Source organism: Crinia signifera, chromosome 1 (assembly GCF_055691185.1).
Source record: "Crinia signifera chromosome 1, ASM5569118v1, whole genome shotgun sequence".
Taxonomy (NCBI): Eukaryota; Metazoa; Chordata; class Amphibia; order Anura; family Myobatrachidae; genus Crinia; species Crinia signifera.
Window position 1 is genome coordinate 242,455,769 of NC_139217.1, and position 13,799 is coordinate 242,469,567.

Below are 13,799 nucleotides of genomic sequence, written 5' to 3' on the forward strand. Positions count from 1 at the left end.
TTGCACCACAGATCTACCTTCACTAAAATAAGAAAAACTCAAATTCCAATATTCACCAATTCCTCCACCATGAGGACCCTGCTCCTGCCCAATAGGACCTTCTCATAGTATTTTTCATAGTGGTTTGAACTCTTTTAAATTGGACATCATATCCTCTCCCCTACTGTAGGTCTCACTTGGGTGAAAATGTACTAAGATAGGAGTTCTATTGAAGATGGAATGTTGCGCATAGCGACCAGATTCTATCTATTACTTTTCAGAAGGTGCTAAAAAAATAAGTAGAATCTGATTGTTTACTATGGGCAACATTCCATCTTCATTAGAATTCCCATCTTAGTAAGTTTACCCCTTTGTTGGCAAGTCGGCTGAAAGGAGTTTCTGCCCATGTTTTCATAACGCTCTCCCCTTACTCTTACTCACCCGGGCCGATCTTGAGCTCTTTGGACTTAGCTTGCTAAAAGGCAATTATCTGGTGGTCTGGAGTGGGATTTGATCTTTTGCTACTTTACAGAATAATAATAATAATGTTTTCTCCAATAGGACTCAAGGCACTTAACTATAAAGCAAGTTTTGGAATAAGTTTGACTGCTTTCTCAGTGACTAATAAAAAAACATTTTGTATACTGTAGTATGCAAATGTTTACTGTACTTACTGGCACGCTTATTTTTAGATATACTGCACGTTGGCAACATCCTGTTTAGTTCCCACCAATTTTTGTGTCTTAATAAATGGTCAATAATATACTACAGCAAGTAATTTATCACAAAATCTATGTAGTAGATAACACGCAGCAGCACTACACTGTTGCTTCTGTATTATTGGTACTTGTTTCCTAGCACGGCCACAATCGCGGGCATCGGGTGTCATTTTTAGTGGTCTACGACGCGACCGACGCGATGCCCCCGATTTTCCCATTGAAATGCATTGAAAAAAGTCAATATCGCGTCGGTCGCGTCTAAAAAATGCGTAAATGGTCCAGACGCGATGCCCCCGATTTCCCCATAGGGAACAATGTTAAATGCCTCAATTTACTCACGATGCACCCGATTTCCCATAGGAATCAATGTTAAATGGCTCAATTTACCCAAATCATCATAGGGAACAATGGTAAATGGGCCAGAAAACCCAAAAAACACCCCTGAACAGTGAAATGTCCCCACAAAAGTAGTTGACGCCACCCCAGGATCAACGCGAACCCGAAGCGTGGCGAGCCAGCGAGGGGCGGCTGTACGCGTCCTCCGACCTTTTCATACCCCCACTATCCACGTCGGCGTGGAGTTGAGAATAGAATAGTGTGGCGAGCGCAGCTCGCCACACTATTCTATTCTCAACTCCACGCCGACGTGGATAGTGGGGGTATGAAAAGGTCGGAGGACGCGTACCGCCGTTGATCGTGGGGTGGCGTAAACGACTTTTGGGGGGACATTTCACTGTTCAGCTGTGTTTTTTGGGTTTTTTGGCCCATTTACCATTGTTCCCCATGATGATTTGGGTCAATTGAGCCATTTAACATTGATTCCTATGGGAAATCGGGGGCATCGCGGGTAAATTGAGGCATTTAACATTGTTCCCTATGGGGAAATCGGGGGCATCGCGGGTAAATTGAGGCATTTAACATTGTTCCCTATGGGGAAATCGCGGGCATCGCGTCGGTATTATCGCACCCGATTTTTTAGTGCATGCGATGGCCGCGATGCCCCCGATTTTTTCTCACGATGCTCATGATCGTTGTGGCCGTGCTAGGATACAAGTACCGTATTATTAAATCTATACACACACACCATTTTATTTGAAATGGTAATAGCAGCATCCGGTACTTATATGTTAGTTGGGCGCCCACTATAGTACGCTCATACCCCCACTATCCATGTTGGCATGGAGTTGATTTTATATAGTATGTACACTACAGTGTAGTCTAAGGCAGGCATTTTTATAATACTGCTTTTACACCAAAATCCAAGGTCACCCCATTTACACTGCAGTGCTGACCGGAGATATTCCTGGGTCTGCACCTTTCACACAGCACATGGGTTCAGCATCTGGAAGGCCAGCACTTGGTCTTTAGCGACAGCATTGATGTGGGATCACGGCAGAACGGGCCCGACTTTAGAAGCCGTCGACCCGTTCTGCCGATAATGGCCGTCGATTGTTGTGATCCTGGATGCAAATCGACAATCCACGGCTGTTTTCGCGGCCACGCCCCCTTTGCACCGATCAGCCTGTCATTCTGCAGTCAATCAGACCGCAAAAGGGCCAGGATCACGGCTGTCGGGAAGGATGGATTGCATACACCCAAAGTCACAGATATACAATTACTGATGGATCAAAATAACTACTACAAGTCAGCTAAAAAGTGAACTTCTAACCATCAGATTTGTCATGTGTTTAAAGCTTTTTTTTGCCAGGATGCATCTTAGAAAAAAGGAAGCTGAGTAGTTGAATTTTTTGCAAAAATACAGATTACACATTATTAAAATAGAACTCTGTCAACACATTATCATGATGCAAATATACTAAAAGATATGGGTTGTGCAGCAATTTAATAATTTTAAAAATGTTTAAAATGTTTTACAACAAACACAAACCTCTCTCAAAATAAAGGCCCATACACTCAAGAAGATTATCTTTCCAATCTGGCTGGTTGGTATGAAAATCTGGAAATTTCTAGGAATAAATTACAATCGACCATTTGCTCCCAAACACTGGAAAATAGACAAAAGCAGTCATTTGCTTAAAGTCGAATCTGCATCTATGGAAAATAGTGAAATATGGCTGCATTTGTGACAAAAACATACTGATCAGTGAGTAATTCACCAATCCACGTGTTTTCCAGCCGTGCCAATTTTTCCGACTGTTGGAAAAATCAGCACAAATTAAATATCCCTCTAAAAAGGTGTACACACGGGCATTTATCGCTGGCAATATGGTAGCTGAGCGACCATATTGCCAGCAATTGGAGTGTACACCTTATCGCCGGGTGGGCGCTCCCGTTTTTAACACCCTTATTTTTTTTATTTTTTAAATTTTTTTTTTTCTTTCAAAATTGAATTTTTATTGACGTTTTATAGTTTACAAACTAGGTGAAATAAGTACAATATAAAGGAAAGAGGGAATAAACAGGGGAGTGGAGCAATGGGGAAAGAGGACTTAATCACAAAATTACAATTTTAGCCCCCTTATGATCGCTGGTCGCAGGAGCTTGCTCCTGCGACCAGCTGATTCCCTCTGCGGCTCTCCCGGCAGAGGTTCCCTTTCATCAGCGACCATCTCTGGCCGATGATGAAAAGGAGACACTGAGCAATATAGTGCTGAACAATATATCGCCCTGTGGGTACACAGCTTTAGTCTTTATATTCATGCAGGTCATAGTACCATATGTTTAAGGCCTTGGATGGGACCTCAAGGGTAATGGAGACACTAAATAGATTTGCATTAAAATTTTAGGATTTACTTTTAGGTTTGGAGTGACCATATTAAAATAAAAGGATCCCCCTAATCCATGTCTTCCCCTGTCAGCTAGTAATAATATAATTAGAGGAACATTGACGCAAAATGATTGACTACATTTATATTGAATATTATGGGCCTGCGTGGTATTGGACACAATAAAAATAATAATAATCTCTAAAACACAGAAAATAAAAGGATGTACACATATACACCATCTCCAGAATATCTCTGGAAGTTTACACACCTACTGTATACACACTGGGGTCGGTTTTATTTAAAACATAGTGAATAGCGGAGATTTTTCTAATCAGAGCGCTGCTACCACCAACTAGTTAGTGTTCATTCTAGCACTTAGCATATTTGAAAACCCATGCAGTTCCTCTTCTCTGCGTGGGGTGTCGCTGTCTGCTGTAGTGCCTTCTACAGCAGACAGTGACAAAATGAGTGGAACGGCACTAGTAGCACTGCTTTAATGCTGTCTGGAGGGTCCTTGTGCCTAAAGCATGCCACACGTCCTCCCGTGACATCATAGGCTAGGGGTCAGTCTGGCAGGGAGCCCTGTTCAACAACTATCTGCTTTGTGCCCCCCACCCCCAAAAAAAAGGAAAGTTGTATAAAACGGTTTCACATTTGAAAGCAATAAATTCTGAATGAAAAATGGTGTTATTAAAAAAAGGAAATTAAATTAAAAGGAAATTAAATTAATTTGGTTTGAATAGATTAAAAAAAAAAGCCATTAATATTGTGCACATAATCCTTTAATTAAAGCACCGCTTCTAGTTTATAATGGGAAAATAAAGAGGCTGATCCAGACACATGTTGACAGGGTGTATTTGTCACAATTTTTGCACTGCACATGCTCCTAAACCAGAAGTATGCAAGCACAAGCAACAGAGGGCGGTATTCAATGAGCCTGATTCGCCATGTTTTTATGGCGAATTTGTGCTGTTTGGCGAATTTCTGACTAAAACAGTGAATCACCCTATTCAATGACCAGATGGCGAATACATTTGAAGGTTTTTTTCGCCATGATTCACCGAGTAGGAATCGCTATCTTTTTATGGAGAAGTGGAATGTGAACTTTTAAAATAAAGTGTTTTGTTTTTTACATTTGGTGTCAAAAAATCAGGAATTTTATTCTGAGGAGGGGCATGCTATTTTTATTCATTTTTTTTTTTTTTTTACACAGCAGCCAGCAGGGGGCGCCGGAGCCGAGCCGCTCATTACATATTCATATATTCACTGCACCCGATGTTACGATCGGGTATAGTGAATATACACTCCCCTGCTGGCACCCCCGGGGGGCAGCCTGTGCTGCCTGGCACCCGGGGAGCCCACCTGCCCCCCACAAACGTTCTGGGCCAGGCAGAGAGACTTCCATCTCTCTGCCTGGCACCGTCCTCAGGCTCCCTGCGGCATACGCCGCAGGAGCTCATATTCGCCAGTCAGGAGCAGCGAGCCCCTGACACGTTGAATACCGGAGCCCGCTGGCTCCGGAACGTGGCGAATGTGCAGCGAATCCTAAAAAGGATTCGCTGCACCTCGCAGGTATTCACACTGAATACCGCCCAGAGTCTAAAGCTGTGTACACACGGGGGAGATATATTGCTGAGCATTATATTGCTCAGTGTCTCCTGTTCATCAGGGACGAGAGATGGTCGCTGATGAACAGGAGACTCTGCCGGGGGAAGAGGCAGGGAAACAGCTGATCGCAGGAGCAAGCTCCTGCGACCATCAGGGGCTGCACACGGGAGCACGCACCTGGCGATTTATCGCCGACAGCACAAACAAATCACTGGCAATATGGTCGCTCAGCGACCATATTCCCAGCTATATGTTCTGAAATCGCCCCCGTGTGTCCACAGCTATAGATTTTCAGTTGTTTCGGCACTTGCAATATAAAACAAAAGCGTCAGAAATGTCAGACGTGAATAAAGGATTTGCGTGAGCGCATGATACTTGAAAAAACAAGATGAGTAAATTGCTGTGGGTCCACAGACATAATTCATGAACATTACAAATAAAACATTGTTGTTGGGTGCTCACTTTGCATTCAGTGGGGGTGAATCGAATGTTTTTGGGTACACTCAATTATTGCTCTGATCATACATGCACACATTATTTATGTCCTGCTGAGGAAACTAGCACCCAGGCGGCAGTGCAGGGCTGTGGCAAAGCAGTGAGGTTGTGTTAACCCTTGGTGTGCTGGGGTATGGCGCACCCATGCCCAGTATGTGTGGGCACCTCTGCCCCAGAACCTCACCAGCTGCACAGCAATATAATATATGTGTAAACTGCCACAGCCAGGATTCCCATTCCAGGCTGCTGTGCTATATGCCGAAGCTGGCATCTGCAGTGCCCCCTAGCACTTGGAGAAAAAGAGCCCCAGTAGGCAGGTTGTAGAGCTAAGTAGACTCTGCATAGGGACCTTTCCTATGCCTGGAGCATGGATTTAGTCTAGAAACAAGCAGGGTACCTTAGCAGATACCAGTTCATTTCGGAAGGAACTGTTTTCTCATTCCATATGAGCAGACTTATCGGTGTTGACTAACATCCAGGTGGGCTTAGACCCAGGAGAGTGACCACTCCCCACTGCCCTTAGGTGACAATGTTAAACATGCATGTGTACAAGGCATGCACGGCAAATGCGCTGAAATTGATTGAGTAAAGAAAACATGGCAAAACTTGTGCGTTGGAATGAGGGTAAAAAAAAAAAAGTGACATGCGAGCCCTAGTTAAAGTATACATCTTCTGTGAAATCTTGAGATGTGGAACGGTTTACATCTTGTATGCTAAACCGTCCCTAGCACAGTCAACAGTTTCTTCATCTTGCAACTTCCAGGAATACGACAAGACACAAGTAGTACCGCTAGTACCGTTCTCCACCTTTCCAGGCTTGAGCCCAGTGTGTCCAAGCTCCCCCATCAGTAGGCTACTGTTGTCGCCAGCATGCCATTGAGGCATGTAAGGGCATCAAAATTTCTACCCTTGGCTGATGTTATATCCGGGTCCTAGCGGTGAATGGGATATAGATTTTATCCTACCAGTATAGTTTAAACTTAGGTCTTCACTATGAGACCATCTTTTGGCTATGTAGCATAATTATCCTGTAGGCTAGCACAGGTGCGACTAGCCTATGGGCCCTCAAAACAGGTCCATGTGGGGGACACGGGTTCATCCCTCCCATGGTCAGTCTCTGGCTGCGGGTGTGCAGGGGACTCGGGGTGCTACATGCAGTGCTGGACTGTGTGTGTTGCCCGGTGCGGGTGTCTGTGCCCAGGCTATACGTTGTGTGTAGAGCGGGGGTGCAGGGCACTGCAAACACATACCGCTGCAATATCACCTCCGTTCCTACTTATCCTATTGTATTTAGTTCGTCCACCCACCTATTTTTAGTATGTTAACTCTTATGAGTAGGGCCCTCCTTCCTCACCCTACCTCATTACCTCACCTGTGCTCCTGTCCTGTTCTTCCCTTCCTCTACTTCATCTTCAGTCTCCTCGACAATTTTCACACCTACTTCTGAACTGATGCTGATTTTAGTTCTACCAGCTATACCCCTATTTATACTGTATTTTTCAACACACCCTGTACGTTACCTTGTAATTTGTTTTTTTTTTTGTTTGCTATGTACGGCGCTGCGGACACTTTGCGGCGCCTTATAAATAAACGTACTACTACTACTAGGGAAACTGCTCATCTGGTGCCTCTCTCCCTGACTGCAGCAAGATCAGTCTCTGCTGGGACAGGACAGAGTAGAGGATCGAGAAGTAGCAGGAAAGTGCATGCACCCGGGCAGTCCCTGGTAAATTTCTGCCTACGCTGGGTATGGTAATAGGAGATTGCCACATGTAGTTATTATACACAGTTACCCACGGATGTGTTTTTTTTTTTTTTATATGTTGGGGCAATAAACTTTTTTACACGTTATAGCAAATAATAAATAAAATACTGTGCAGTCATACATTTATTTGAGTGAGGAGGAGTCAGGACCGGTAAGGGGAGCAGTCCCCCCCTCTAGAAGAAAATCTGGTACTTATGTAGTATCTGGGCTGCCGATTTTTTGATTGTATGCCTTAAGTTAAGGCATACAATCAGATGCGATGCGATGCGATTATCGCATCGCATCGCATACGACCATGCGATGCGATGCGATGCAATGACCCGATTTTTCCATAGGATTCAATGTTAAAATGGACTGAGTCCATTTTAACATGGAATTCAATGGGAAAAAGGGGTCCTTTTCATACCCCTACTATCCAAGTGGGCATGGAGTTGGATATAAACCTGTGGCGAGCGTAGCGAGCCACCGAGCCCGAAGCGTGGCGAGCGAAGCGAGCCCCGCGAGGGGACGGTATTCTGTGTCCCCTCGCGGGGCTCGCTACGCTTCGGGCTCGGTGGCTCGCTGCGCTCGCCACAGGTTTATATCCAACTCCATGCCCACTTGGATAGTAGGGGTATGAAAAGGACCCCTTTTCCCATTGAATTCTATGTTAAAATGGACAGAGTCCATTTTAACATTGAATCCTATGGAAAAATCGGGTCCATCGCATCGCATCGCATCGCATCGCATGCGATATGGTCGGGTGCGATGCGATGCGATGGACCCGATTTCAAAATCGGCAGCCCAGTTACTACATAAGTACCGAAAATCTAGATCCGCCCTGCTATGTATGCAAGTCAAACATAGCATGACTAGCAGTATCTGGATTTCTTAATCACAACACCTTGCCTAACAAGATCTATGGTAGTTTCGACATTCTTTTTCCATCACACCCTTTACATGTTAGAATTCCTTTTTAAAACAAGTCATAAGATAGAGCTGGGGCTATTACATCATAATGGTTCTTGTAGTTTCTCAACCACTCAAGAGCTACAAGTTATCAAGCCAGGCCTATTCTAAAGCCGTGTACACACAGCAGCGATATTTGCTGAAATTGCTGGGAATATGGTCGCTGGCGACCAAATTGCCAGTGATGGGAGTGTGCCCCGGCGATAAATCGCCGGGTGCGCCCTCCTGTTTTCAGCACCATCATAATCGCTGGTCGCAGGAGCTTTTCCTGCGACCAGCTGATTCCCTCTGCGGCTCCCCCGGCAGAGGTTCCCTTTTGATCAGCAACCATCTCTGGTCACTGATGGAAAGGAGAGACTGAGCAATATATCTCCCCCGTGTGTATGCACCTTAAAGTGACAGATCACTTGCACACAAATTACTTATGCTGCTTTCCCACTGCCTACACGGGTAATGACCCGTTTTTTTTAAGAGCCATAAAGACCCTTTCCCACTGCAGCTTTTAAACGGTAAATTACCCCGCAAATAGGGGTTCCCTGATTTTTTAAAACCAGCGCCAGGCTCCAGGTCCGGGGCTGGTTCCCAAAATACGGGGGACAAAATGACTAGGGGTCCCCCGTATTTTAAGAACCAGCCCCAGGCTAAACCAGCCAGCAGGGTAATGCCACAGCCGGAGGACACTTATTATATAAGTTCCTGCGGCCAAAGCATTAACCCTACCGACCAGGCAGCCTGGCCAGGGGCCCTGGGGGAGTGGGGACCCCCCAATGAAGGGGTCCCCCCCCTCCAGGACTTACCTGACCAGGCTGAAGCCTGGTGCTGTCCCCGATGCCCCTGGGCGGTGGGCATCGGGCTGATGGAATGGTGTAAAAATAGAATAAAAACTATTGTCTTTTACTGGTGAACTATGAGTCCCAGCAAGCCTCCCCCGCAAGCTGGGACTTGGAGAACCACAAGTCCCAGCCTGCGGGGCATTAAAGGGCCCGCTGGCACTTGTAGTTCCAAAGTAAAAGAAATAGTACAATAAACACACTGACACAGGTGAAAAATAAAAGTTTAATACATACATTACACAAACACACTGATACTTACCTATCTTGAGCCCGTAGGTAGCCCTGGTCCTGATGTCCTGGTCTGTGTCGGCGTCTGTATCCATGTCGGCATCCCTGTCGGCGATGGCGTCGGCGGTCCGGATTCCGACGAAACCCATGTGGGAACCTATGGAAGGAAACCATACTCACCTGTCCCAGCGCGACGTAGTCCAGGGATGGGTCTTTGCAAAATAACAAACCGACACGCGAAACCAAGCGAACAGCTGAGAGCCGCACTGTACTGTGTACATGTGCGGCTCCGCCCCCGAATGCCGCTATTGGCCGCCTTGCGGCCAATCAGGAGCCGCAAGGCGGCCAATAGCGGCATTCGGGAGGCGGAGCCGCACGATGTAAACAAACACAGTGCGGCTCTCTGCTGTTCGCTTGGTTTCGCGTGTCAGTTTGTTATTTTGCAAAGGCCCCTTCCCTGGACTATGTCGCCCTGGGACAGGTGAGTATGGTTTCCTTCCATAGGTTCCCACATGGATTTCGTCGGACTCCGGACCGCCGACGCCATCAGGGATGCCGACATGGATACAGACGCCGACACAGACCAGGGCTACCTACGGGCTCAAGATAGGTAAGTATCAGTGTGTTTGTGTAATGTATGTATTAAACTTTTATTTTTCACGTGTGTCAGTGTGTTTATTGTACTATTTCTTTTACTATGGAACTACAAGTGCCAGCGGGCCCTTTAATGCCCCGCAGGCTGGGACTTGTGGTTCTCCAAGTCCCAGCTTGCGGGAGAGGCTTGCTGGGACTCATAGTTCACCAGTAAAAGAAAATAGTTTTTATTCTATTTTTTACACAATTCCATCAGCCCGATGCCCACCGCCCAGGGGCATCGGGGACAGCACCAGGCTTCAGCCTGGTCAGGTAAGTCCTGGAGGGGGGGACCCCTTCATTGGGGGGGTCCCCACTCCCCCTGGCCAGGCTGACTGGTCGGTAGGGTTAATGCTTTGGCCGCGGGAACTTATATAATAAGTGCCCCCCGGCTGTGGCATTACCCTGCTGGTTGGTTTGGCCTGGGGCTGGTTCTTAAAATACGGGGGACCCCTAGTCATTTTGTCCCTCGTATTTTGGGAACCAGCCCCGGACCTGGAGCCTGGGGCTGGTTTTAAAAAATTCAGGGAACCCCTATTTGTCGGGTTTCCTGATTTTTTTAATACCAGCCCCGGCTCCTTCAGCCTGGTGCTGGTTACGGCAGTGGGGGGGACCCCATGCCGTTTTTTTTTTTTTTAACGGGTAAAGGGCTACCCCTTTCCCACTGCCGAATAAACGGCTTTTAAGCGGGTAAAACACTGCTTTTTACCCATTTGAAAAAAAACACGGTATTTTTAAACGGGTACAGCAACCTGGAGCTTTCCCACTGCAGCTGTACCAGTTTAGAAAGGCAAAAAAAACATCATTTTACCGTGTAAAACCTGCAGTGGGAAAGGGGCATGAGGCTCCAATACAACAGCTGCTACACATTTATTTAAAATAAGTTAACAAAATATGACGCAAACAAAAAAAGCTTCTCATTTAAAATTTGCAAAAATTACTTTCAATATCTTTGATCCCCTAGATCAATGAAACATTAAGCAGAATTGATCTTTGCAGCAATAAAATACTTGCATAATGAAACTCGCTAGAATTTGACACCACTTTCATTGTGTTTGATAGCTTCTATATTACACTTAAAAGGTGAAGTACAGTACATCAGTATTACTTGGACATCAACAACCTTAGAATGGTAATTATTATTATAGGTAATAATTCAAATCAGCTATATATTCCGGGTAATTTTCATAATACCTTTATCCTAATTAACTATAACATTATACAAGTATTTCACATAACCATAAAATATGAGATGTATTACATGTTTTATTTTGTTGCAGGAATACATGGCATATATTGCAAGAGACAATAAATTATTCAGGGAAACTAAAGCCTCTGTATACTGTATTACAGATCATGTTCCCACCTGAATAGATCCATGTTCTTACCTTGTCAGCTATGCTGCTGGGCTCAGTGTGGGCTAAATCTGGGCTAGGGGTGTCAATTACAACAAAACCATCACCACCTGCATCTTCTTCAGCCCCAGGGGAGCAGCTCAGGGGGTGCTTTATGTCATGCAGCGACTTCTGCCCGGAGGAGGGCAAGGACTTAGGTGTGCTGGAGCCTGACATGACCGGGAGAGTCTCCTACAGATGCCGGCGGTCTGCCCTCAGCAACCGGGGGCCATTGGCACTCAGCCCGCCGCTTATATGGGAGTGGGAGAAAGCGGGGAGCGGTGATTAAAAACGCAGCACCCTCACATCTAGCTGTCTCGACGGTATCTGTGGCAGTTATACGGCAAGGTGCAGACTCTGCCCCCTCCACATCATTGCACCCTGTCCCCAACGTCCTTACATGTACCCCGGTGTCCCTGATCCCCGGGCTGTGACGTAACCCAGGTCGCTGCAGCCAGAGCCCCTCTCCCCCGGTACAGTAATAGCAGCGCTGGGCGCAGTCCTAAGGGAAAGCCACCAGTTGTTGAAGCACTTCTGGCTGCTTTCCGGAGACTCCTCCTTTCTCTCTTTCTCTATCTTTTTTCCTCCATCCCGATATTACCTCCCCTCCTCCTTCCACTCCCACTCACTCTCCCTGTGACACAGAGGAAGTTAAACCTTAGCAGCTGCAGGAAGTGTTCGTTTGCTCTCCATCCAGTCTCGTTATTGCTGCTGCTGCCGCCGCCGCCGCCTCCCCGGGGAGACACCCACCACTGCCTGCAGCAGCAGCAGCATCACTTTGTGTATATACAGTACAGTAGGATGGGACATCGAAAGAAAACATCAGTTAAATGATGTTTTTCAACATTGGTTAGAAAACATCATTAGCAAGATCTAAACATTGGTACTCTAAAACCGATGTTATCCAATGTTAACCGATTTTTCTATATATTTTACAATAAACTGTCTACTTAAGAATATAATACACTAAGGGCCAGATGTATCAAGTGGAGTGATAACCAGCCAATCAGCTCCCACCTGTCATTTTTTCAAATCTAGCCTGTACCATGGCAGGTAGGAGCTGATTGGCTGGCTGTTTATCACTCTCCACTTTATCACTTTTTGAAGCTTGATACATCTGGCCCTAATACGCTTATGGAATTATAAATAATCCTTCTATTAAGTTTATTTTGTTGCAGGCTTACTATTTACACACACGTTGGATATATGTTTCATGTTTTGAGGGAAATAAAAAAAATTACAGAGGGGAAAAAAATGAAGCATTAACTAGCAAAACTTTATTGCAGAAACTCACAGCAGCTCACAATCTGCTATTTTTAATGTACTTCCTCGTCTTTGCTGCCACCGCTTACACCAATTACGATTGTCCCCTCACGATTGCTCACCACGCTTCAGGCTCGGTGGCTCGCTCTGCTTCGCTCGCCAGAACATTACTAATGGTAATAGATGGTGGCGTGGACCCTGAAAATAACCCTTGCGGCTCGCCGTATGCTACATAAGTTCCATAGCATAATCGGTGGCCATAAAGATGAGGAAGAACCATTTTTTACTTGATTTATAACAGTAAGAACAGGCTAATAACTTAAGTTGTACATAGAAAACAAAAAAAAAAACGGTACTTATGTAAAATCTGGGCTCTCGTTTTTCTTATGAGACCACGTCCCCTCGCTGGGCTCGCTGCGTTCGCCACGCTTCGGGCACGGTGGCTCGCTGTGCTCGCCACACTATATAAAATCAACTCCATGCGTAGTTGGATAGTAAGGGTATGAAAAAATGGGGTGCATTTAACATGGGAGCCCAGATAATACATAAGTACCAAAAAAACTGTACATACAATGCAACATAGAACATACTGTACGTTGAAAAACTGGCCTTATTTTGTTGCAATATAGGAGTATACTATACAGTACGTTTAATGTTATCACTTCCTCTTTAGTTAATCTATCTTTCTCTCTTCTCTCTCAACTGAAGTCTGTATCATCACCACACACAGGGCCATATGCACTAAGCTTCAAAAGTGATAAAGTGGAGAGTGATAAACCACCCTCCAATCTGCTCCTGCTTGACATTTTTTAAACACGGTCTGTGACATGTCAGGTAGGAGCTGATTGGCTGGTGGTTTACCAATCTCCATTTTATCACTTTTGAAGCTTAGTGCATATGGCATATGTGTTACTGTTTTGTATCTGTTTTAAGTTGTTAATGGATATAAAACAAGGAGTGAGCTGACTGCCGAAAGCAGTGGCAGCACCACACAGTGACACACAAAAGAAAAAAACATTGGAAAATTGAGAAAAACATTGGGGAAGAAATGTAGGGATGTTGAGAAAACATTGGATCCTCAACATTGCAGGGTTAAACATCGAACATTGGAACCAAAAATCCATTGTTACCGATGACACATCATATGATTACCCATCCCTAATATACAGTAGTAGTACTACTACCCCCCCCCCCCCCCCAACCCC

At 45.4% G+C, this 13,799-nt stretch overlaps 1 protein-coding gene across 2 annotated transcripts in view; it reads right to left on the bottom strand.

Moving 5' to 3' along the window:
- The window catches only part of SNX30 (sorting nexin family member 30), a 34,572-nt gene extending 22,519 nt beyond the window's left edge, over positions 1-12,053 (bottom strand). The window contains exon 1 of one of the 2 annotated variants that reach the window (XM_083179467.1): positions 11,326-12,053. In XM_083179467.1, the coding sequence (XP_083035593.1) occupies positions 11,326-11,508 (183 nt within the window). In that variant the 5' untranslated portion in view covers positions 11,509-12,053. The remainder of the gene's footprint in view (positions 1-11,325) is intronic. The other variant, XM_083179468.1, reaches the window with a different exon arrangement.
- Between the last annotated feature and the right edge of the window lie 1,746 nt (positions 12,054-13,799).